This window comes from Struthio camelus, chromosome Z, assembly GCF_040807025.1.
Source record: "Struthio camelus isolate bStrCam1 chromosome Z, bStrCam1.hap1, whole genome shotgun sequence".
Taxonomy (NCBI): domain Eukaryota; kingdom Metazoa; phylum Chordata; class Aves; order Struthioniformes; family Struthionidae; genus Struthio; species Struthio camelus.
In genome coordinates this window covers 17741070-17765404 of record NC_090982.1, presented here as the reverse complement: position 1 = coordinate 17765404, position 24335 = coordinate 17741070, and the positions used below count along the sequence as shown (strand labels likewise).

General features: G+C 42.0%; 1 protein-coding gene across 2 annotated transcripts in view; it reads left to right on the top strand.

Moving 5' to 3' along the window:
- The window catches only part of LPAR1 (lysophosphatidic acid receptor 1), an 86542-nt gene that overhangs the window by 19176 nt on the left and 43031 nt on the right, over nucleotides 1-24335 (top strand). For both annotated transcript variants that reach the window (XM_068927936.1, XM_068927937.1), the window contains exon 2: nucleotides 7762-7931. In XM_068927936.1, coding sequence (XP_068784037.1) covers nucleotides 7872-7931 — 60 coding nt within the window. In that variant the 5' untranslated portion in view covers nucleotides 7762-7871. The remainder of the gene's footprint in view (nucleotides 1-7761; nucleotides 7932-24335) is intronic.

Sequence of the window (24335 nt, the reverse complement as noted above, 5' to 3'; positions counted from 1 at the left end):
CATTTTTTGTGGAAATTTCCTCTTCCTCTTTTTTTTTTTTTTTCTTCCCTGCACCTTTTGCCCCATATGGAAACATAGCTATTAACTTATTGTAGCTCTGAGCAAGTTGACGCAGGGTGCAGGAGGTTATCACATTTGCAGGCAAAACACATCCTGGAACAGAGAGAGAGGGCAGAAGTGGGAGGGAGATATGCACTGTAGACATCATAACCACTTAAATCAATTTAGCTTAAGTCAATATGCTTTGGCGGGTCATTTGGTAAAGTTGCACGTATCTTATGCAGCTCATTCTGCAAATGTGTTTGTCAGAGAACGGCATGTACTGAACTGCGTCAAGATTCAGCAGTCTGGTCCCTGATACAAAATGAGATATTTACTAAAACACCACTCAAGATACACTGTGTGAGAAAGGAAGAGGAGAGTCCTGAGGTGAAAGGACAGTGACTTGGCACATGGCTTCTGCTTTTTAAGCAGCAATGAATGAAAGAGATTTGTTTGAAACTAACTGTTACCGGGAGGTAACACTGACATTAGCCTTTGGATCGAATTGCAAGAATTTCATGGAGACTGAGAGCTTCTTATCTGCATTTCTATGGTATGACTTGCTGCCCGTGCCAGTCTGCTGAGACTAACATTTCACAGTTACTGGTACCTGCGCGCACTTGTGAAATCACGTTGGCATATCCTGGGGCTTTCAGAAATTTAAAAATCAATTTAAAGTATGTTTTAAGGGAAGTTTCAATGTTCCTCTTTTAAAAGATCATTGTTAAATAAATTCTTTAGAACAGTTTTAAGGCAAGGAATTTCATTCGTTTAAGTGAATCTTTACATCTGCCATTCAAAGTGACATATATTAGAGGTGGTGAAGGCTTTGCCTAAAATAATAGAAAGACTCAAAAGAGGTAGTAACTTTCTGCTAGGAAGAAGATCTAGTGTTCTGTAACTTAAAAAAGAAGATTAAAATTTCTGCAATAGTTTCTAGCAGCCACTATAATAGAGGAAGTAATAACAATAAACATCTCTTCCCTTCTTTTTTTAGCAGAATGAATTTAACCATTTTTCAACGTTTCACATTTATTTCCTTATGTGCTAGAAAGTGTATCCATAAATGTTCTTCTGTAGACCAAGAGAGGTTATTCAGGAGGGGAGAAAGAACTACCAGGAGTCTGTGGCAGGTAACTAAACATTCATGCTTGTAGTGTAGAATCCTTTTCTCCCTTTCTAAGAGAAAACTAGATTTTTTTTAAATGAGGCCTTAGTAGCCATTCCTCTTGTGTTACTACTAAGAATCCCGCCTCACAAATAGTGAGTCTTTTGTAGCTTAAAATGAGCAATAAAAATACTTTGAGTGTCGCTTCATAGAACCATCAGCCTTTGGTTCAAGAACATAGAATAAAGTTGTGGGACATAATTTCAGATAAGAGAATGCTGCAGCCTGCAGGGAGTAGCATTACCTACATGCTCAGCAGGTTCTTCTTACTGCAGACCAAGCAGTCTTAGGTGAGATAGTATATGAACCATCTCAGTGGAAACCACCAGACGTTGCTTGCGGAGTAGGCAATATTATCACGATAGCTTTAGAGGTGAAGAAATCAAGTATTAAATAGGTCAAGTAATCCATAACTCTGCAGAAAGTCAGTGGAGTAGCTGATAACTTGAATATTACAGCATGTCAGTGGAAACCATCAGTGGAGCTTAGCCTTTATAGTTCTAGACAAATCACCTGCTCCTTGGTGTTTCCCTTCTGCCAGTTAATAAAATTCCAAACTTATATGGAAATCTGCCAAAGGGACTGGGATAGATACTGCCTTCCCTAGGGTGTGACGCTGTCTCGTATGCCATTGGTATATAAAGAGGTAAGAAGAAAACAGCCAGGTTGGGCTACTGCTTTACTTTTATCCTTGCCTGGAACCTATCTGTCATTTTGCCTTGTAAGGCTGCCTGAACAGGGCCATGCTTTTATTTGTGTTGAACAAAGCAGTGCTTACAAGCAGCGATTGTTTGGTGAAGGCGGCAGCTGGAGATACGTAGCCAAATGATTGCTTTTGGCCTGTAAGACTTAAGATGATACAAAAAATTTAGAGTAATTGTGAAGTAACATCTGGAAGTAGAACCTCTCTGTCAGACCTTTCTCTTATATTCTTGCTTTGTTGCATGTGGTTCAAGTTTTTTTTATTTGTTTTGTTTTGTTTTTTCCTTGCCAGGCTTAAAGGTTTTATTCATCTGGCATCAATTGAAGCTTTATCTTTTTTACAGCTGTAAAGTAGGCTTTTATTCACTGGAGGTGAGCAGGGAAGGTAACCTTGTTTAGCTAAACCAAGTATAACAACCTGAAGAGCATATTGAATCAGCACCTTGTGAGTTATCTGATCCAGAGACTTCAATTGTAGGAAGTCAAGGTGCAGTACCAAAAGATGGTCTGAGAGGAGTACAGGAACCAAAACTGAAAGATGGCAACCATGCAGGAAACTTGATATTGTTTGATGTAGGAAACAGCCAAGGATTTTGAAAACCCAGTTTATCTTTCAGTCCCAGCACCTAATTCTACTGGGGACAGTGTACGTTTGTGGATTCGGATGAGATACGCAGTGATGCAGAATTGGTTGATACCACTCTATCACTCCTAAATCACAGAGATCTGCATTCTGTGCAATAAAGGGAGGGGAGGTATAATTAGTTTTGTCATCTTGGTGGAGGTTTCCGAATATTTCCTTTAAGATGATATTTTTGGGAGGCATGTTTGCATTTCTTTTAACTGCTTAAAGTAATGACAAAACAACTTTGTTCCTCTTTTCTGTGGTTTGAGACAGCTGATCCAGAAATTATGGTGCTTAATCATAACATATTTGATGAGCAGTCTGTTTTATTTGGTACAAATGCACGCGTGTCCTGTATGTTAGCTATGCATGCTGTGTCAAGTGTCAGCCGATTTTTCTCAACTGAAAAACAACCCAATGTTGTATTGCTGTTACAGTAATGACTTTCTGAATATTTTGTTTTATGGTGAAACATCATTTGTTAAAGATGAGTCACCTTCACAGAGAAGAAGAAATTCTGTAATCTTCACTTTACTAGTTTTAAATACAGATCTAACTTCTTTTGCCAATTTATAGTTCTCTAGATTGCTTACAGTACAGACAGTAACATTTATCAAAAGAAGAATAAGTAGAGTGACATTCATGGGCAGTGCCTGCAGCCCCAGTTTTGGGGAATTATGTGGGAGAATGTATTTCCAGTTTTTTGACATTTTTCTCAATGCTTCATACTGCAAAAAGCCAACACACTCTTTTTAGGAAGAAGCCACTCCTATACTTCTGTGTTTCGGACTTCCTTTTTAATAGAGATTACGTTTGCTGTCATAATGCCCTTTAGTGAACTTTATTTGAAGATCTGGTTCCTTTTATTTCTTATTCTTGAAAAACATGGGCCTGTACCTTGAACTCACACGGGTATTAAGTTAGAGGCTACCTTTGTTTGCTTGAACGGAGTTAGCCTGTTTTTGCACTGTTGGGAAAGCACAGTCCAGTCTGTCTTTTGTTACTGCTAGAAGTAGTGGGCAGCTTCTTTTGTATAGTCCAACTAATTTTCAGCTGGAATGCTTTTAGGAGCCTAACTTGTTGGCAGAAAGTCTTCATCATAACCTCTGTTGTGCTCAGGAGGTCAAGTAGTTCTGACACCGTACAAAAGCAGCAGCAGCCCCCTCCTTCGCTTCCTCCGTGACCTGTCCTCTTTTGTCTGAGCACTCCTGAGCACAGGCTTCGGGCTGCCCTGGTTTCTTGGGTGGGCTGAGCGCCAGGCGCTTTAACGCTGAAATGTTAGCTACCTGTCACATCAAGAAGTGATTCAAAATAATGTGGATTTGGCTCGGCAGGCTAGAAGTATTAACAGGGGAAGGAAGAGGAGGCATTTACAGAAGCACTGAGGTCCCAGGGAGAAGTCTCGCTGGAAGTACACTGCCGAGGCCGGCTTCTGGGGTGTGGGAATGCCTGGTTTCTTCCTACGGTTTAAACTGCGAGAGAAGAAGGACGACACTGTTCAGAGAATTATTTGCGCTATGAATGCACACAGTAGTAGCTTTGACCAACTTACCTGTGATCTCTCTGCTTTAATGAAGACTTCAGCGTGTATGCTGCTTTGATGAAGCTTTACTTACTAGTTTTGGCTATTCGACCAGCAAGGTCCTTTAGGAAGGATACATGTGAGCTGAATTACTAGCTCAACACAGCCTAAAGGGAAGGGAGTCTCCTTCCTTCCTACTTTCCTTCCTTCCTTCCTTCCTCCGGTGTATTCTGGCTCAGATGGGCACTTGACCATAACATCGGCACAGTTTGCTCATTAAAATGGTAGAACATTAATCCATTAGTCAAATCAGTAAATGTAGTCCGCGGGTCTGCTACGGTAAGCAGAAGGAACATGGGCAGGGTGGAGAGGAGACGGGAGGAGTGACAACTCTGCCTTTTGAGCAGGCGACTTGTTACTTCAGCTCAGCTGTGTGATGAAACTCTGCCAGTGCTGGCTAGATCACTTCTCCTTTACTGAGCCAAAGAGGCAAATCTGGGAGATGACAAAAGTATTCTGTGGAACAACTTTCATTAAAATCTGATTCGGCCTTGTGTTTCATATCCAGTTCCCTGCTGTTTTACAGGGAATTCTGGTGGTTGTACTTAAGTTTCACTGGGGATTGTCATGTATATTTATACACTCCATTACACATCAGTAAGCTGCATTGAATCCTTCTGGTCTGCTTGTATATATGCTGTTTGGATGCTTGTAACAACCAAGTGGTTTTTGAGTTTGCAGCTTGAGCTTGAAATATCCCGAGGTTTGCGTTTTTCTGTTGTCTTCAACAAGTGAAGTCCTGACAGCAAAGTCCCTTTTTTCTCCTTAGGTTACAGTTGCATTGTCCCTCTCTCATGGGAGGCTTAGGTCACCAGGCCTGGTCCTTTGCTTAAGTGAGAAGGGCTCTCTCAGCAGCCTTTTCAGATGAGTCCCCAAACCTGTAGTCAGTGAGCTGATAAAGAAACCAGAGCACTGGAGTGGAGCAGGTTGAGCAAGAAGGGCACTGTTATGAGCTCCCGGACACCCGTGATTTTGCGGTTTCTGCATGGGATGTTTGTGTTGCTTTGCCCACAGGCCAGGCATCCGTGCCCTCTTGCGCCTGACGCTGCAGAGTCCCAGAGCTGACCCGAGGCTGGTGGGGCAGGAGACTTTGGTTCCTCTTCCATCCCGGCTCCGGCTCCGAGTATCTCTGTGTTGGAGGAAACGCCTTCGGACAACGCCAGCCAGCTGGCGGGGTTCAGGCTGACCCTCCCTGTGCCGAACTTCCATTTTTGCTCAGAGTTTACTTCATGGCCTTGCACGGGCCCACCCTCCTCCTGTGAAGTTCTCTGCCTTGTATGAAATTTGTGTCCTTCACCAATTAGTGTGATCTAATGACATAAATGTCATTGAAAATATCAAAAGTGAGTGCTTACTTTTTGACTACTGTAGGCTGCAGTATGTTTTTTTTTTTTTTAATTGGGCCAGTTGGAGGCACCCTTTGCCACGCGAGGTAAATTCAAAAGAGTCTTTCTTTTCCTGGCTAAAATGAGTGGTCAGTGTATTACTATAAGCAGTGAAAATAGAGGTAGGTGCATAAAGGTAAATGTGTAATGGTTGTATGCCTAGGAATCTTTTTTTACTAATCCTGTGTTTTCTATTTCTTGGAGAGATGGCAAAAAGTGACTACAGAGATATTTCTTCTCTCTTCTGTGTTAGACTGCTGATTGCATTTTATGGGTTCAGCTTTTTGTCTGTCTCTACCCTAACTGGAGTGCACAGAACTAGGCTAAAGGCTGAACACACTCAAGATTTTTTTTTTTTTAAATGCATTTTCTCTCTTCTGCTCTGTGATGCTCCCTACTATAAAAAGGATGGAAAACGATCATTTTCATCTGGCAAATAGGATTCTGAGAGTTCCTCTGTATTCAGTCTAGAAAGCCCTTCCTGACGTGTCTGTTTCATCTAGAAAAGTTTTCCTTCCCTTCTTTTTCAAGAGCAGCAGCATTTTGGAAGTAAGAGAGGAGAATGAGTTTGAAACAAACTAAGGGTGAGGTGCTATAAGGGGGTGCAGGGACATTGTTCTTCTTAAGAGTGTTTCGAGAAGAATAGAAAGAAAGGTCTTAGGAGAGACTATTGAAGTTGTGTTTATGGCAGCTGGTAAGAAGGTGAGAGTATCTATTGATTGAGGCTCTTGGGGCCATTGATGGAGTTTTACTGAAAATCAGTCGTCTTAGTCAAATAGCAAAGCTTTCTTAGGTCAGGAAAGCACATAAATAGGTTTCAAGCTGACACTGTATGAATCTGTTTTCTACATCTCTTACGCACAGTAGAAAAGTTAGTGAATTTTAGAAAGCAGACAAAACTCTGTTTAGAAAAGGAAAAAGGAAGCTCGAAGGATCTGTGGCTTGGATATTTGGTTCCCAGTGAGGGTTTTTTTTGGAGGAAGGCTAAATCTCCATTTTCTTTCCTCTCCTTGAGTGTAGTAGTAGAAATTTGGAGCAAGGTATGGAAAAAATGAAAGGTTACTAGCAAGAGATGAGTAGGAAAGAATAGGGGTCACTGGAAAGCTATATGAAGATGGAAAAAGTGATCCTAGAGCTTGGAAGATGAGACAGTCAGCTACATGTGATGTAAGGCATGCTGGGATATGAGGCAGGCATTTTAAGATGATGCTTTTTAAGAAGGGGGAATAATTTCCACAGTAGCATGCAAAGACTAAGTTCAAATTAAAAAAAAGAAATAGACATAACTGACTCAGAAAAGCATGTGGAGTGCAACTTTCCTACGTTACTTATCTGTTTTTTCTTGGCTTGCTAAGCAAATTTTGGCTTTGGAAAAAATAAACCAAAGGCCAGGAAAGTTACTAGCACTATCTGTATGATTATACCATGGCCTCAGTCTGAGAAATTACTAGTTAGGTTTGGGGTCATTTCTGGTGTATCTATCAGATGTGGAGTACACTTTAATGTCGGTGACTTTCCGCAGTGACTTACAGAATAGGAAGTGAGCAGATACAGTGAGCAGTAGGTCTCTCTTCAAAATCTTTTCTGTGGTCACCAATACGTGGGTTGTACTGTATATGTCTGTCCTGCTGTTTGGTGAAGGAAATTAATAAGTGCAGTAGCCTTCGCCTGGAATTTTTAAGCAGGGTTCATTTTCAGGCATTAATATTGTTTTTGTCTGTTTAGTTTTCTTTGCACATAACAGAAATATATGCTGAAGCTAATCTGACCTTGACAAGCATCATGCACATGGAAAAGACTTCCTTGTTTTGAGCGACTCAATATAGTCACCTACAGTATATATCTGGCAAAATAATAATAGCTGGTGAAAAAATAAATTTATCCTAACTTCCAACAAGTAGTTTTATGAGTACTTCTCTGTGGAGTGGAAAAAATACTTTTGTGGACAAAAATATGAACACGGTTCTAGCTCTCTGTAAGTGACTCTCTTTCCTTGTGAATTTGTGTGTTAGCTATTTGGCTGTATTCTGTCTGTATGAATTCTAGCCTGTGTGACTGGGTGAATTTTTTTGTTGCTCTGGACCAAGCTCAGAGGTGCCCTTTGAAACTCCTCCTGCAAGTCTGTTGTGGATGGTCATGTAAGCAAATTGAGTTGTGCAGACTCAGAGGCTAGTTTTGGGGTAGCTGGGGGGCTTGAGTGTTGACTGCATACACAGTTCTCTTGTTATTCTCAACAACTTTTTTCCTTTCCTACTAGGAACAAATGCCAGCATGACTAGGATCTGAACAAGTATCTCCTTACTCCTATCAAGGCTTCGCAGGTGCAGAGGAGGGGTGTCACTGATAGCTGGGACAATTTGAGATACCATGGACGTCCCCACTGATTTGGTGCCATCCTCCATGATGTCACAACCAGAGATGATTGAGGTGAGTAGATCAGTACGAAACTCTATAATAGCCAGGCTGATAGAACTTTTTTTTTCTTTTCCCATTGAACCTTGGCTTTTCTCCACCATCACTTTTGAGTCATCAGGGGATTTTTTTCCTGAAACATTGCATTAGAGATGCTTATCATTCACCGAGAAATGTTGTTACGCTTTGAGATATGATATTGCTGCGTTATATAGCCACTCGTATTTGAACAAAAGGAAATACGTGGCATATTACCATCTTTACTGTAGGTGGCCCCTGTAGTATGGTTTGATTTTACTGAGAACAGCGTACGCAAAGTAGAAGAAAGTCATGTTCGGTTGGAAGACTATCATAGAAAATTTCAGGTTCAGTGTTCCTACCGAGACAGCTAAGGTTTTAAGCCAAAAGTGGCAATAAAATTAATAGTACACTCACAATTACTAACACACTAATCCTCCTTCATGAATCACAATGTCTGTTTCAGACTTGGTGCTTACAAATACCTGAGTGATTTCTTCAGCTCCATGTACAGAGCACTAAGTACTTTTGTTTTCTGATGCAGTAAGCATCACAAAACAATAGATGTTAACAACATCTCAGTCTTCATCTCAGAAAAGCATTTTCAAAGTCTCTTTGACTTCATTAAGACTTAAGTGTTTGTAAAACTTATTTTAAGGACATATACTTTCCTGAAGAGGGCATTGCAGTTAATTAAGATGATACGGACAGAAAATTGGAGATCTAATGTTTATTTTGCATTTTTGTTTGGTGAAGCTCTTTTGGCTCTGGAGAGCTACAGCTTTTACTAATAAGCAATGAAAAATGCAGCATTTCACAGAAAACAGCAAGATCCCCAGGCCGTAAGGCCCCACCCGTAGTGGGTGGAAGTGCTGTGAAATGAGTTGGATTGGAAGTCAGTTCACACAACTTCTTTCAGCTTCTTTTCCTCCTGTGTTGGAAATGGATAACTAGGATATTTTAAACCTATTATTGTTGTTTTTCAGGTGTCAGTCTTTGTTAGGGTCAGAGAAGTATTTTGTGTCTTTGTAGCAGAACAGAACTGCAGATAGGAAGCTGACCCTCCGTGCACGCGTCCCCTGATGTGTGTTGCTGTTGCTGGACTCCTCTCTCCTTCCTGGAGTAATGCTCCTCCAGGCCATCTCCTCGTCTGCTCTGAAAGCACTCTTGCACCACCTATCTCCCTGGGTTCTCTGTTCAAAGCTTTCTTTATGTGTACAAAATTTGCGAATCTCTTTCAAGACTGCTGTTCCGAGTAAGCAGTCTCTTGAAGGGAAAATTAATTAAATTCTGATGCAAATACAAGTGAGAGAAAACCTGTGCCTTGTAAAGGATTTGATTTTAAAATGGTCTTCAAATCAGCGTGGCCCCCTTTTTATTGTATTTATGAGTAAATAAATCTATGCCCCCTGTGTTTGCAGGAAGTTTCTACTGAATAAATACTGCACTGGACTTGCATAACTAGACCAAAGACTAGAAACAAGTAGATGATTTCAGTCATTGACATCTTTCAGCTAGTTCTCGCAGCAAACTTGGATTGTAAAGGCTGTGCTTGAATGAGATTTGACTTTGGAGTAGAAAAGAAATGGCAACAGGGAAAAAAAAATGCAAGAGTAATATCCCAGTGTGAGATTAAGGTTGCAAAATATCGTTCTGTGTACCTCATGTTGTAAAAACAGGCTCTGATTTGACAGATGATATCCGCATAGGCAGCCTAATGTGCATGAATGAATTCCAGTCGATTTCAGGAAACCATCATGGATCTGATGGTTGATATAAGGCCTTAATCCTCTGTAAAGGAGGCTCCAAACAATCAGCCTGGAGCTATGTGTATGTTATGTGAGAGTAAGGAAGGGCTTTTTAACAGGCAAGGATATAGTGAAGCAATGACATAGCTAAAGAGCTGAATCTTTAGATTTACTGAAGCAAAGCAGTTTTCAGACAGGGAGTGCATGGGTTTGCCTTTTACATTTGTGTTCATGTCAAAAGGACTTTTGAGTATAGTTTTGAAAGCTGTAATCATTAAAATTTAGCTTTTTCCAGAGCACATTATCTTGCCCTTTAAAACTGAACAGATATCACCGTGTGCTGCAGAAGACATTTAGAAACTAATGTTTTAAGAAGGAATTTTTTTTAACTTGGAAGTAGCCTTGCATGCCTTCTGCATGAGCTAGATGGCATCTCATTTACAAAAAAGTTCTTTGCTGCTTTTCTTTAAACTATACTTCCTTCACACTTAGTGAATTTAGTCTTAGAAATAAAATTATCTTATTTTTACATATGTATGTACATATATTTATGAATATATATTTATATGTACATCACAGTAATAAACATTCTTCTATCATCAGTCCTTTAACTGCACAGAGACAAACAAGCAGAGACTGTTATTTATTGCTGGTGAGAATCCTGGAGACCTCAGCAGGACTTTGTGTGATCAGAAGTCTGCTCTGATAGATTTTTACTTAGCTTTGAATCCTATAAATGAATCTTATAAATACTATACTCCTATAAATATTTAGCTTTGAATCCCATAAGGGCTTTCCTCACCGTGATGAGGAGAGTTCCTGCTAATTTAATTGTAAATAGTAGCTGAGGTTTGTTTTCTGAGCCAGGTAACAAAAGACTTACGTTTTGGAAATTCAACTAAGTTTTTGAAATTTGCTTCTTGATACCAGGTGTGAAATTATTATTTCTATTTTTAGAAAGTTCTTATTGCTAGGTCAACTCGCGAACGGGTTTTGGTGCTTTTGTATGGCCTGCTACAAAAGCAACACGTTTCCATAGCAGAGTCTCTTCGTATCCTCCCTACTTGCTGGCCTCTCTGAAACTTTCTGCTCCAGCCTTCTTTCCCCCTCTAGTTTCATGTTACCAGAGATAAGGAATGGTGATTAAGAGCATGAATTTAAGGGGTATTTGCCACCTTTAAACGTGAAGGATAAATACAGTTCCAGGGTAGCGGCTTTCCATAGCTGAAAACTGGTATGGAAAATGGTTTTGAAAGACCGTTCGCAACACATCAAAATCAATTAAAAGAAACCTTTCCAGAATATGGTTTGACTTTTGGACAATGGCGTTCTGTTTTAAGGCTGAATCTAGTGATTTCAATTTAGATACGGCATTCTGATCCTAAAGGGAGAGAATCAACAAGGTAACAAAACTTCTTAAGTCATTAAGTTGGTAGATATAATGCTTCCTACTTCTCCTGTGTGTACGCAAAAATTTATCATAGAAACCTGATTAGTCTGATAATGCGGTGAGTGGAAAGTTAAAGAGTTCTGTTGGAAGTGTTTAGCATTCCCAGAAGGGCTTATTGCTTGCAAAGAGGAAACAGAACAAGTGATATTCAAAAGTAATTTACTTTATAGAGTGATTAATATCTTCCCTGCTACTTTGTGAACAGCGTGAGATGAATTCTGCTGTAAAAGCTCTGAAGAAATGTTGTTTTGAGCGCTACTTGCTTAATGAACTAGGGCTTCCAAGGGTGCTGCAAAAATGTTTAAAAGAAAGAAAACAACAAAAATACATCATTGTCTCTCTCTTTGCTTTTACCAGCAGTAGATTTTACTAGCCAAATACTAGAAGTAAATGAATACATTTAAATAACTGCCTTGCAGCTGTTCCAAATTAAAATTCAAAGCAATTTTCATCATAGTCACCTTTCATGCCTGTGTGGTTAGCAGAGTCAAAAATCATTTCTTCCCCTATTTGCAATCGAATGCATCTTTATTTTCCCTCCCTCTTGTTCAAATTAGAGTGAAAGAGGTTTAAACTGTTCTTGCTGCCCATGTGTTAATGGAGGCTACAGTGGTGAAATAGAAAAAGGCAGGAAGAAGAAAATACGAATTTTTATTCCCACGTGCCAGTGCATTGCCGCTGCAAGCTTGGCTTCACCTCTCCTCTCTGCCCTCAGCAAACACGCCATAGAGCAGCCTTTGATCTTTCCACTATATCACTGACTAAACTTGAGAAATAGACGGAAGGACAGAAGGGGTCCATGCCACCTTACATCTCTGTTTCCTGCAGCAGTAGGGACTAGAGTTAAATTGTTGCCTCGCTAAAGTAAAGGAGCGTGACAAACTTATATTTTGCCTTCTAGGAAGTACTTTCTATTGGAGGATCAAGAGTACTGATGGCTTATGGGGGAGGATAGCATTGACAACGGCTGTTTTGAAAATGTTGTCTAGGGTATGCTCTAAATTGGATGAAACGTTCTGTTAGGAAATCGAACATGGACATATGGACAGGAAGTTAAGTAGCAGCCAGTGTCAAAAATGGGAAATAGTCTCCCCAGTGCTTTAATTCATAGAGCGAAATATGGTTGTGACTTAAATTGGGTAAACTGCGTCTCTTTTCAGGGTTTTCCTGCCTTGCAGGTCTTATCTCAGCTAATCTGCAGAATGTTTATTCTCAATAGCTTTTTCCTTTTTATAGTGATGCTTGAGAGCGGTCTCCTATGGAGTAGAACTGATGTTGTTCCCATTTCCCCAACAGAACACAACATGGTTCACGTTTTGGATATGGTACCCAAATCTGTGAAGGCAGCAGAGTGCACTGCGTTTCCCTCCCCTTCCAGATGAGCAAACAGATTAACCTCTCTACTGCAACAGACCTCTGATGGTGGCAGTAATTTAAATGAGAGAACCAAAGGAAATGATCAGATAGGAAGAAACAGACTGCGATTAAATGTACGTCCAGCCAGTGACACACATGTCATAGGAGAAATTACAGTATCAATATGCAATTTTTATAACACTAGATGAAATCACTGGGTGCTGCTAATACACCCGTGTTTTATTCAAAGCAGAGTGACGGTGCCTCAAAGGCTGCTGCTTGGTATGGTATGAACAAGTTACTGATGGGGAGGGAACCCATTGTTGCCAGAGCCCTGACAGAGAGAAAGAGATTTTTGTGTTCTGTTTATATATTTCACAAAAGGGTCCATCAAGGCAAAATAAACCAAAACTGTGAAATTTATATTACCACTGTGCATTTACAGTGGTAAACACAGGATAATCTTCTTATTTCCATTTTGAAATCTTGTTTTCCAGCCCCAAATTAAATATTCTATGCCTATTAACATAATTCTGAATCAGCATTTTGCCTGAAGGCTAAATTCTTCCAGACATCCGCTTTGCTGATTTGATCTATGAGGGCTGGTAGGAGTGCCTCAGAGATGGAAGTAGCCCCAATAGCCTACAGCGTGCTTTCAGCAGAAAAGGCCAAGAAGTAACTCGTGACTTGGCTCACTGGGCACAGAACTGGGCCCAAAGGAGGCATGTTTCAATTCACTATGCATGGAAATTTATTTGGGATGTTGGAGGTGTACATTTTGTGTTTTCGCTGGTTTCTTCCATCCTGAAGGCTTCCGAAGCAATGCAAGTAGGAGACTGTAAGCTGTATCTTTCTCAAAAAACTCATCTCCTGGCTGGGATCTTAGGGGAAGTCCTACCTTTAAATGCACACGTGCTGCACAGCAGTCTGCAAAAACATCAGATCAGGCCAAATATCTGGCTAAGACTCTTGGCTCACTGGTACTGCAGGTAGGTAGTTTCAGAATGAATGGAGTGACATCTTGAACAAGTCCAATCTACATCATAACACAGCCTTTTACTGAAGGCTGTGCAGCTGTGAAAAGTGGCATATTTCAATAAGTAAAAAAGTTGATAGAGTATAATCACCTTCCTGTGTCCCCCACAAAACCGTGAGGTGTTGAGCCTATATCCAGTGTTAGCTGAGCTCCCTCTGAAAGGGGGGAGACTAGTTTATGAAGCTCAGCTTGTCACAGACGTCTCGCAGAAGGAAGCAAAACATGAAGAGCTCTGCAGAAACCGTTTGTGTAGTCTATGAGCCTATCTTCAGGCTCAGCTATCCAAGAGACATGCCCAATCTCATCTCTCCTAGTAGGCAGAGCCAGTTAGTGTATTTTAGCAATTACTGCAAATGACAGTGGTGGCCTCCCCTTGAGAAAAGCTTGGAAGGCAGAGTCAGGGAGGCAGAGAAGTGCTGTGTGCTCTCAGAACAAGTGATTAGTAATGGAAGTATTCAAGCTTTCCTTGCAATACAAGGGGAAATGTGATGATGTAGAACTACACCCTAATTCAGATGGTCTTCATTTTCTCTTAAATTAAAAAGCATTCATCAAAATGTGTAGATAACACTTCCTGTGCATAGAAGGGGCTGAGGTCTCTCTTGGTCTCTCCCTCTCTCGGTCTGTGGGTCTCTCTCCTACTCTTTCAATCTCACAGAATCATGAAACAGTTGAGGCTGGAAGGGACCTCTGGAGATCATCTAGACCAATCCCTCTGTTCCAGCAGGGTCACCTAGAACACGTTGCCCAGGTCCCTACCCATACAGCTTTTTAGTATCTGCAAGGATGGAGACTCCACAACCTCTCTGGGCAATCTGTTCCAGGGCTCTGTCACCCTCACAGGAAAGAAGTTTTTCCTCCTGTTCAGATGGACCTTCCTGTGTTTCACTTTGTGCCCCTTGCCTCTCATCCTATCACTGGGCACCACGGAGAAGAGTCTGGCCCCATCCTCTTAACACCCTCCCTTCAGATACTTGTAGACATTGATGAGATCGCCTCTCAGTCTTCTCTTCTCCAGGCTAAACAGTCCCAGCTCTCTCAGCCTTTCCTCATAACAGGGATGCTCCAGTCCCTTCATCATCTTAGTGACCCTCTGGTGGACTCTCTCCAGTAGCTCCATATGTCTCTTGTTCTGGGGAGCCCAGAACTGGACATAGCACTGCAGCTGTGGCCTCACCAGGGCTGAGTAGAAGGGGAGGATCAGCTCCCTCCACCCGCTGGCAACGCTCTTCCTCATACAGCCCAGGATCCCATTGACTTTCTTGGCCGCAAGAGCACACTGTTGGCTCATGGTCAACTTGTTGTTCACCAGGACGCCCAGGTCCTTCTCTGCAGAGCTGCTTTCCAGCAGGTCAGCCCTCAGCAAGGGGTTATTCTTCTCCGGGGCAGGACCCTGCACTTCCGTATGTTGAACTTCAGGAGGTTCCTCTCCGCCCAGCTCTCCAGCCTGTCCAGGTCCCTCTGAAGGGCAGCAGAGTCTTCTGCTGTGTCAGCCACTCCTGCCAGTTTCGTATCATCAGCAAACTTTCTGAGAGTGCACTCTATCCCTTCCTCCAGGTCACTGAAGAATAAGTTGAACAGGATTGGTCCCCCTAGTGACCCCTAGGGGACACTGCCAGCTACAGGCCTTCAACTAGTCTCCGTGCCACAGACCACAACCCTCTGAGCTCTGCCATTCAGCCAGTTCTCAATCTACCTCATCATCCACTCATGCAGCCCACACTTCCTGAGCTTGCCCAGGAGGATGTGATGCGAGACAATGGCAAAAGCCTTGCTGAAGTCAAGGGAGACAACATCCACTGCTCTGCCCTCATCTACCCAGCCAGTCATCCCATCAGAGAAGACTACCAGGTTGGTTAAGCAGGATTCTCCCCTTTGGTGAATCCATGCTGACTACTCCTGATGATCTTCTTGTCCTTCACATGCATGGAGAAGGCCTCCAGGATGAGCTGCTCTGTCACCTTTCCAGGGCTGGAGGTGAGGCTGACTGGCCTGGAGTTCCCTGAGTCCCCTCCTTCTTGCCCTTTTGGAAGACTCACGTGACATTGCTTTCTTCCAGTCCTAAGGCACCTCTCGTGATCTCCATGACTATTCAGAGATAATTGAGAGTGGCCTAGCAACAACATGCACCTGTTTCTTCAGCCCTCGTGGGTGCCTTCCTGTCAGGGCCCAGAGACTTGTGAATGTCAGGTTTGCTTAAATGATCTCTAACCCGATCCTCCTCGAACAAGGGAAAATCTTTCTTTCTTCAGACTTTCTCCCTGGTCTCCAGGACCTGGAATTCCTGAGAGCTGGTCTCAGCACTAAAGACTAAAGCAAAGGCGGCATTTGGTGTTTCTGCCTTTTCTGTATCCATTGGCACCAGGGCCCCTGCCGCATTCAGCAGATGCATTTAAAGAAGCCCTTCTTGTTGTCCTCGGCATCCCTCACCAGATTAAACTCCAGATGGGCCTTGGCCTTCCTGGCGCCATACCTATATACTCAGACAATATCCCTGTATTCCTCCCAGGTTATCTGTCCGTGCTTCCACCTCCTGTAAGTGTCCGTCTTCTGTTTTAGTGTTGCTAGGAGCTCCTTGTTCATCCATGCAGGTCTTGTTGCCGTTGCTTGACTTCTTGCCCTTTGGGATGGATTGTTGTTAAGCTTGTAAGAGGTGATCCTTGAATATCAACCAGCTTTCTTGGATCCCTCTTCCTGCTAGGACCCTATCCCATGGGATTCTTCCAAGCAGGCCCTTGAAGAGGCGCAAGTCTTCTCTCCTGAAAGTCCAGGGTTGTGATCCTGTTTTTGCCCTATTTCTTCCTCACAGGATCCTGAACTCCACCATCTCATGGTCACTGCAGCCAAGCTTGCCACCAGCCTTCGGATCTCCAACCAGCCCTTCCTTGTTTGTTAGTACAAGGTCCAGCAGCACATCTCTCCTCATAGGTTCCTTTATCACTTGTATCAGGAATTTGTCATCAATGGTCTCCAGGAACCTCCTGGATTGCTTGCACCTTGCTGTGTTGTGCCTCCAGCAGATATCGTGATGGTAAAGTTTCACATGAGGACCAGGGCCTGTGAACATGAAGCTACTTCCAGCTGTCTGTAGAAGGCCTCATCTACTACTTCTTCCTGATCAGATAGCCTACAGCAGACACTTACAACAGTGTCACCCATGGTAATCTACCCCTGAAACCTTGCCCATAAGCTTTCAGCCCATTGCCCAACCCCCAGGCAGAGCTGCATACATTCCAGTTGCTCTTTCACATAAGGAGCGACTCTCTCTCCTCACCTTCCTGGCCTGTCCTTCGCAAAGAGCCTGCATCCTTCCATTGCAGCATTCCAGTTGTGTGCGCTATCCCATCACGTCTATGAGATCATAGCCTTGCAATTGCACCCAGATCTCTAATTCCTCCTGTTTGTATCCCATGCTGTGTGCGTTTGTATACAGGCACTTCAGAGAGGCATCTGAACGTGCTGATTTCCAAGAAGGGGTGCTAGAGGTTTCCCAAGAGTGTTATCTTGTAGGCACTTCCTTGCCTGCATGCAAATACTTGAAATACCCCCACCAAAGCCCTGTTTTGTTGATCGTGTGGTCCTTATAACTCTCCCCTGTCTTGTAAAGTCCTCCTTTCCCAGTTGGGCAGCCTGTTGGCAAAGATGCATGTGCCCCACTTAGTGAGATGGATCCTGTCTCTCCCAAGCGTATGTCAATCTTCAAAAATAGTCTTGTGGTCACAGAAACAAAAACCGTGTTACCAACACAAGCTGCACAGGCCCCATGCCCCTATCCACTGCCCCCAGAGTTCTGTAGTCGTGTTTGATACTTTCCAAGTTGTCCTTGGCTGTATCATTGGTGCCCACATGGAAGAGCAGCAGGGGGTAATAGTCAGAAGGGTGGACAAGCTTTGTCAGTCTCTCCTGACAGCAAATTTCTCTAGAAAAGAGGCCAGGTCAACTGATGGGTGCCTCCATCCTGCACAGCATGGAGTCACCCACTGCTATCACTTGCTACTTCCTCTGGGTGCTCCTGCGTGGTGCAGGATCCATCAGCCCAGATGCTTGACTCAAAAGCATGCCTCCTCAGCTTGGAGGTCAGTGAACCTGTTCATCAGCTGCAAGCCTTCAGGAGGAACAGGAACCTTCGTTCTGGTACGAGCTTCCAGCCTTTGCCTTCCTTGGAGTTACCGCTTACAGTCCCACATGGCACAGAGCCTGCCTGCACCTCCACTGCTTTTGGCTTGGGACTCTTGAAGCTGTGAGATCTCTGAGAAGATCCTGCCCCTCTCTTGCTCGTCCCATCTGATGGGCGACTCCAGCTCCTACTGGGGAGTGCGTCCTGTGGTTTGTCACCACCATGCCTGAGGATGCCTATGCTGCTCTGAACAGAGAGGAGGACCCCTTCCTTGCCCCCTTCTGCGGAAACTCGGAAACTGCTGTATTTGCTGGCTGTGCTCAGGGAACTGCACTCCAGGCCAGGCTCTTGTATAGGCCTCCCTCCAGGCACTAGCTAAAAGGGTCTCCTTCTCTCTCTCTCTCTCTCTCCCTCTCTCTCTCTCTCTCTCTCTCTCTCCCTCTCTCTCTCTCCCTCCCCCCACCCACCTCCTCTCTGTCCCCCCATCTCCCCTCCTCTCTGTGTGCCCTCTTTTGTCACTCCTCCCGCCATCTCTCCCTCTCTGTCTCTCTCCCTCACTCCATCTCTCCCCATCTTTCTGTTTCTCTCCATCTTGCTCTCTCTCTCTGTGTCTCGTTGGATTTTTTTTTTCCTAACTCTTTCAGTATTTTCGTTTCCGAAATCTCTCTCTCTCTCTCTCTTTTTTTTCCTCACAAGTTCCTGCAGTGAAAGAGATGTTGTTTGTATGTGTGTGCCTCATTTCTGTAGCGGTAGCAAGTGCAATCATTTGAAACAATGGAGTTAAAAAATTGGGGGCCTGCTGGGCCAGCTGAATTTGCTCCTGATCTTCACTGTTTTTACAAATGTTCTTTTCTTCAAATAGTAAATTGCATAGCTCCTGATTTATCTGTCTTGGAAAGCTGTAGGGTTGAGTCTGGGCATTTCAGGCCTGAGTTTTGTCTGCTTTAGCATCCTCCAGAAGAAAGGCATTTTTAGAGTTAGGTGGACTTCCTGCTCTCGCCCATTCTTTTTTAACCCAGAGAAGCTATTTTTGAATGTGCCTTTGTAATAATTCACTATGAATAAGCACTAAGGAAGGTCAACACCCTCATTGGTTTTATAGTCAATCTGTGGAGGTCGTAATCATAGCTTCAAACAGGATCTGTGTCATTTGTGAATTATACCTTCCAGTAGTAAATTTATTTCTTTTTCCACTCTTGCTGGTGAGTGAGTCTTTTTGAACACTGACTATCTAGATATGTTGGATTGCCCTTTTCAGGTGTAAACTGCTGGGTACAAAGGACTTCTCAATTCACTTTTTACTATTTGGAATATTTGCTAGTTATAAAATTCAGTAGCAATACAATCTGTCACAAAAGCATACTTAAGATTACTGGGTATGCAGTCCATGGCCAGAAAGATTGTAGATAAGTTTATGCTTTATTGTATCATACCAGAGTAACAGGACCTTGCAGTGGGATTTATTTTCTCATGTCTTTTCAACTGTGAGAAGTGAAAAACAACGCTAGTAAAATGAAGAGGTGGCCTATTGTGAATAAATTGCCAAATCTAACATACAAGTTTTTTTTTATGCCTGCCAGACAATTACTTTGGGAGATGCAGGTCTGCAAAGGATGAATAAAAAGCTGTTTTTTTCTTAGTACATATTGTATAATATTTTATGCTTCCTTTGTTTGGGTATAAATAATTACAAAAGGCATAATCGGCATACGAATATGATAAATCAGGACCCTTGTCTTGAGACTTTATTGATTTTGGACCTTTCAGTTAACTGTTTGGGTAGATGCCTCCTTTTAACTTCTACTTTTATCTTTAAAGAAAACAACACTTTTTCCCCTTGGTTTTTGATCTTATTTCCTTTGCATATTGCAGTTAGAACAATAGTTTATGCTTTTCATTAGATAACGGAGAAATTTTTGATGCAAATTGGATTTTTTCCTCATCTGTTACAACTTTACTTTTACCAAACACATGGTTTTGCAGTTGTGGGTTGAGAAATTACTCACATATTGATTCACTTACTCCTCTACTTATTCACTTGTGCTTATTTTAAAGATATTCTTAATTGATGTCCTTATTTGGGGATTTTGAAGTTGGCCGTTCCCCCAATTTTTTAAGCTTAGCCTTCCTGGAATGTTGATGAATTTCAGAGTGTTTAGCTAAACTCAAAGCAGTGCTACTGCTTTTCGGTTCTCCTCTGTGCTAAATGCAGGGCTGTGAACCACCTATTGCTGTTTTGGCATCCTAGCCTACCATTTCCAGTTCTGCATTTCCTTTGAAATGATTTTTGGATTTCTGGAGAACGCTGAGAATGATAAATGTTATTTTCGAGATCCAAGTGTAGCTGCCCCTGAATTAAGAGCTCATCCTATATAGGATGAGTCTACTCCGATTCTCACAAACTTCAAGTCGGATGACTTTTGCAAAATTCAGCTCTCTGACTTGCATTTGGCATTGCATTGTATGCAGAATTTTCAAGTTCTTCAAACTTCCTTACCAAATAAATTGCTTTCATCTCTTCGGTGTATTCTGGGAAAGAAAACGGCAGCATGTCAAGGTTAATTCAGTAAAGGGGCAGAGGAGAGAAGCTGACAGTGTTTAGAGAGCTTTGGGTTAAAATATTTAGGAGTTTTCTTGGATATGGAAACATTTTTGTGGCTTCCAAGTTTTGAAAACTCTGCTGAAGTCAAACTTCAGTATTCTAAGAATGTTCAGCTCTGTTTCTTGCAGTGAGAAATAAACGTACCGACGTATGTTGGAGATTTTCTTTTTTTTCCACTCTCCTAGGTGGACTGGGTGGCTCATTTTTGGTTTGTGTGCTGTTGAAGTCTGCAACCTCTCAGGTCCCCGTGGGGTTTATAAGCTGATCATTTGGCCTTCTGAAACTGTGTGTTAACTAATGCTTCCTTCAGAAAATATCAATCTACGATGTTTGAAAACTTGTCAATGATGGTTTTTCATCCGAAGCATCTCTCTGTTCACAGTCCTTACCAGTGGACTCTCACTCACCACCAAGCTCACAGGATCCAGAGCTCCTCTCTTTAGTTTCTGCTCCAGGCAGCCAGGACCTTCTCCACTTCCCTGAAAGGAAAAGGGGGTAATAGGCTTCTCGCCAACCTCCCCCAATTCCTTAAATCTACAGCTTGCCAATTCCTTACCCTGCTCTTTAAGCTAGGCTGGAGGTTTGGGGCAACGGCAAGATTTCTTGAGCATGAAACACTACAGCGAAAGCAGTTTATGCAGGCTCGTCTTCCCAGACTCTCCCACTTCCACCCCAGTGGTGTCCCGTACCATGACCAGATGGCAGTTCTTGTCGTGTTTGGAGAGGTGCCAAAGGGACAAGTACAAGAGAAAGGGATTGGAAAGGCCTGTGCCAAGCTGATGTTCTTGCCAGAAGATGACTGGGTGTTGACTTTAGAAGGACAGTGAGTTTTATTTATTAAGTCTCGGTGCTGAATTTCCTGACGTTCTTGCACCATATTGTGGTTATAGCTAGCTGTCATGTTTTGAAGAGGTTTAACTCCCTGAACTCAGGATTGTCTTGTTCTTTCTTTTGGGACAACCATGTCCTGAGAATTAAATCATCCTTCTGACTGAAAGAAACTTTGATTTTAGCCTGCTATTATTCCAGTTTGCTTTATCTGTCATGTTTAGTTTATAATTCAGATATCTTTTTCTCCTACACAAATGTGTCCTAGAGGTTTCGTTAGCATGGGCAGTTTACAGCTGAGTTTGCTTTAAACTTCTGTTGAGATATACTAAATGGATGAGGTAAATCTCAGGGCACTGAACATCTGACTTACCCAGGCAATGAAACACACTGCTTGAGACTTGAGACTTCAGGAAATTAAAATATAAACGTCCCTACCCCTTTTCCTTCAGGAGCAGGAGAGGGGAAGGGTCTGCCTGCTTGCATACGCCATTATGGAATGTTAATACTTTTGCTATTCAAAGATAAATTATATTCCCTCTTGCTTGGGCCTTTGCAGTCAGATAGCAGTACTATGGGTAAATGTGATACCTTGGAATCTGTATGTATGAAAGCTGGGAGGTTAAAGTTGCTGAGCAAGATATCTGCTAGAACTAGAGATAGCTGATCATCTGGAAGTCCCTCATTTGAACTCTGTCAGCAAACTATACCTTATTGGAGGCACAAATGGGCTTGTTTATTGTGGTGTCTTGAAACTCCAGTAGTGGACATGAATCAATTTCCAATTCAATTCTCAAGAGCAAACACCTGTGTGAAAATGCTTTTTCTTTCCCTTGGGATTGAAGAGATTGCTCTTAATGGAGATTCCAGATTTCAGATTAGCATGCCCTGAAAAGAAAACTTCTCTCAAAACCCCTTCCGCAAGCAGAGTGATGTGTTCTAGTATCTTCAGAACTACAGAAGTAGGTGCCGTCATGTTTTGGAATTAACAAGTCAAACTATGTAGTTTATTATGTACGTCGCACACACTCAGCCCTGGCTTGGCATTTTGTGAATAAAACAAATGCACTACAGTTACAAGTTCATATTACAGGAAGGTTTATTTTATCATATCTTGTTTCAGAGCTCAAACAAAAAAGGTGGTGAGGATATCATGAAACCAGAGGTTATTTCACATTCTAAGCCTATGTGTAAAACAAAGCCGAAAAAGAAAAACGTGATCGCTACCACATTTTAAATTTCTGAAATAACTTAAAATATGTATTTTTTCAGGTGCAGCTAGTCTCCTTCCAGAGCAGCAACAGTGGAGGAGGAATTGTTAAATATGGGCAGCAGGCATCTGAAAGCAAAATTTGTATCAGTAAATACACAAGGATAGAATTTATTCAGGATCACAGAAGTCCACTAGATTTTGGAATCCCAACCTCCTGTATAATGCAGACTATCAGACTGCATCCAGATATTCCTGTAGAGAGCAAAAAAACAGGGCATTCACATAATTAATGCAGATGTTGGCAAGCCTTATAAGCGCCACTAATTCATTCCTATGACTTCCTCTCTCCCTCAAGGGTTCTTTTACTTGACCTATTATTACCATACAGTCTTTAAGCAAAGAATTAAAGCCAGATGTCTTGTAGCTAGGTCTCCTTTTGTTAAGTATCCCTTGTAAATCAGTTTTTCTATGGAGCAGAGACTTCACATGAGCACTTTTAAAATTCATAAATAATTAAGACCGAAAGGTTTCTGACTTAAGGGTTGATATATCCTAGAGGAACAATAAAAATTTTATAGTCAGTGTGCTGAGAAATAGTATTTGCTCTAGGTTTTTATTATCCTGGGTCTGCAAATATTTCTGATCCATGTTTAAGTTAGAGTTAAAATCATGCTAAAAAGACCTTTTCTTCTTTAACAGAAATCTACTTATCCTGTAACACATTTAGGATAGATGTGGAAAGTTTTGTATATTGCTTTATTGGAGTTGGCTTGATTTTGTTGACAAAGAGATGCGAATGAAAAAAAAACCTGAAATACCTTTTGGTAATTTCAAGGAAGACTTTATCAGATACCATTTCCACTTGGGTCTGATGGCAAATTCTGTTTCCCTATTGTGCAGCTTTTTAGCTTCAGCATCCAAGTAAGGTTAGCCCTAGAGTTTTCTACATGGCTGGAGCTGTCCAAGAGATGGGAGTTTGGAGGTGTCACTTGCTTTAATGGGAAGAGATTCTTATCTTTTAATGTTGTTGATCTGTTCTTTTCTTAGGCTTATTACCTGCTTCGGTTCTAAAACTGCTCCTCTTTTTATAAAAATCAGAGTGCAGTCAGCAGAGTTCCACAGCCGTAAAACTGGTGTGTTGGGCTTGAAAGCCAGGTCTCCAGAGTCTCTTTAGACAGAGAGATTTTTCTGACATAATTTTTTGCTTTTCATTTCCCGCCCTCTTGGTTAAACCATCCTAAACAAGGAACCAGCATGTTGTTCAGAGGTTTGGGGGAGTGAAGGGTGTTCCCCCCTATTTGCCACAAGGTTTGCCTTTTGGGAATTGCACCTGGAATAATTGATAATAAATTAGGAAGGAAACTTGTTAAGCATTTTCTTCTCAGCCAAGGCTTTTATAGAAAGAAGCAAAACTTTTATGTTCTAGTGGGATACGGGGCTGGTTTGTTGCACCTTTAACAGTACTAAGCAGACTACTCTGAAAGGAAAATTAATCATGTATTTCATGACATAGCCGTAACAATACTAGTACAAAAAATAAAGTTTGATATTTTTAACACTGTTAAGGCAAGAATGCATTCTTCTTTCCTTGCCTCATTCCTCTACTCCAAACTGGAATAAATCAGGTCAGATAAGTTATATGGAAAGGCACAGTGGTAAAGGAGTGAAATGTGGCTAATGGAAAATGAAGAACACTCCTAGAAGTACAGTGTCATGCTCTTTTTATCGTTCATCACAAAACTTGGTGCTTTATGGCCTCAAGAGCAGACGTGACCACTGGCCCAGGGAATTTACATTTTTAGAGCATATGGACAGTCTTAATTTAGGGGACTCGTCCGTGTTTTTAACACAGCAGGAGAACAAGCCATGTCCTTGGTGGAGACCAAGGTCAAATGAATGTGTCAGAACCTGCTGGGAAAAGGAATCAATTTCCTCCTCTTTGAGGAGCAGTTCTTTTAACACAACTACAGCCAAACAATAGTCTTATGCACTAGTAACGTAAATAAGATGCTGTGTAACAGTTAACTTCTTTTGGATTATGAACTAACTGC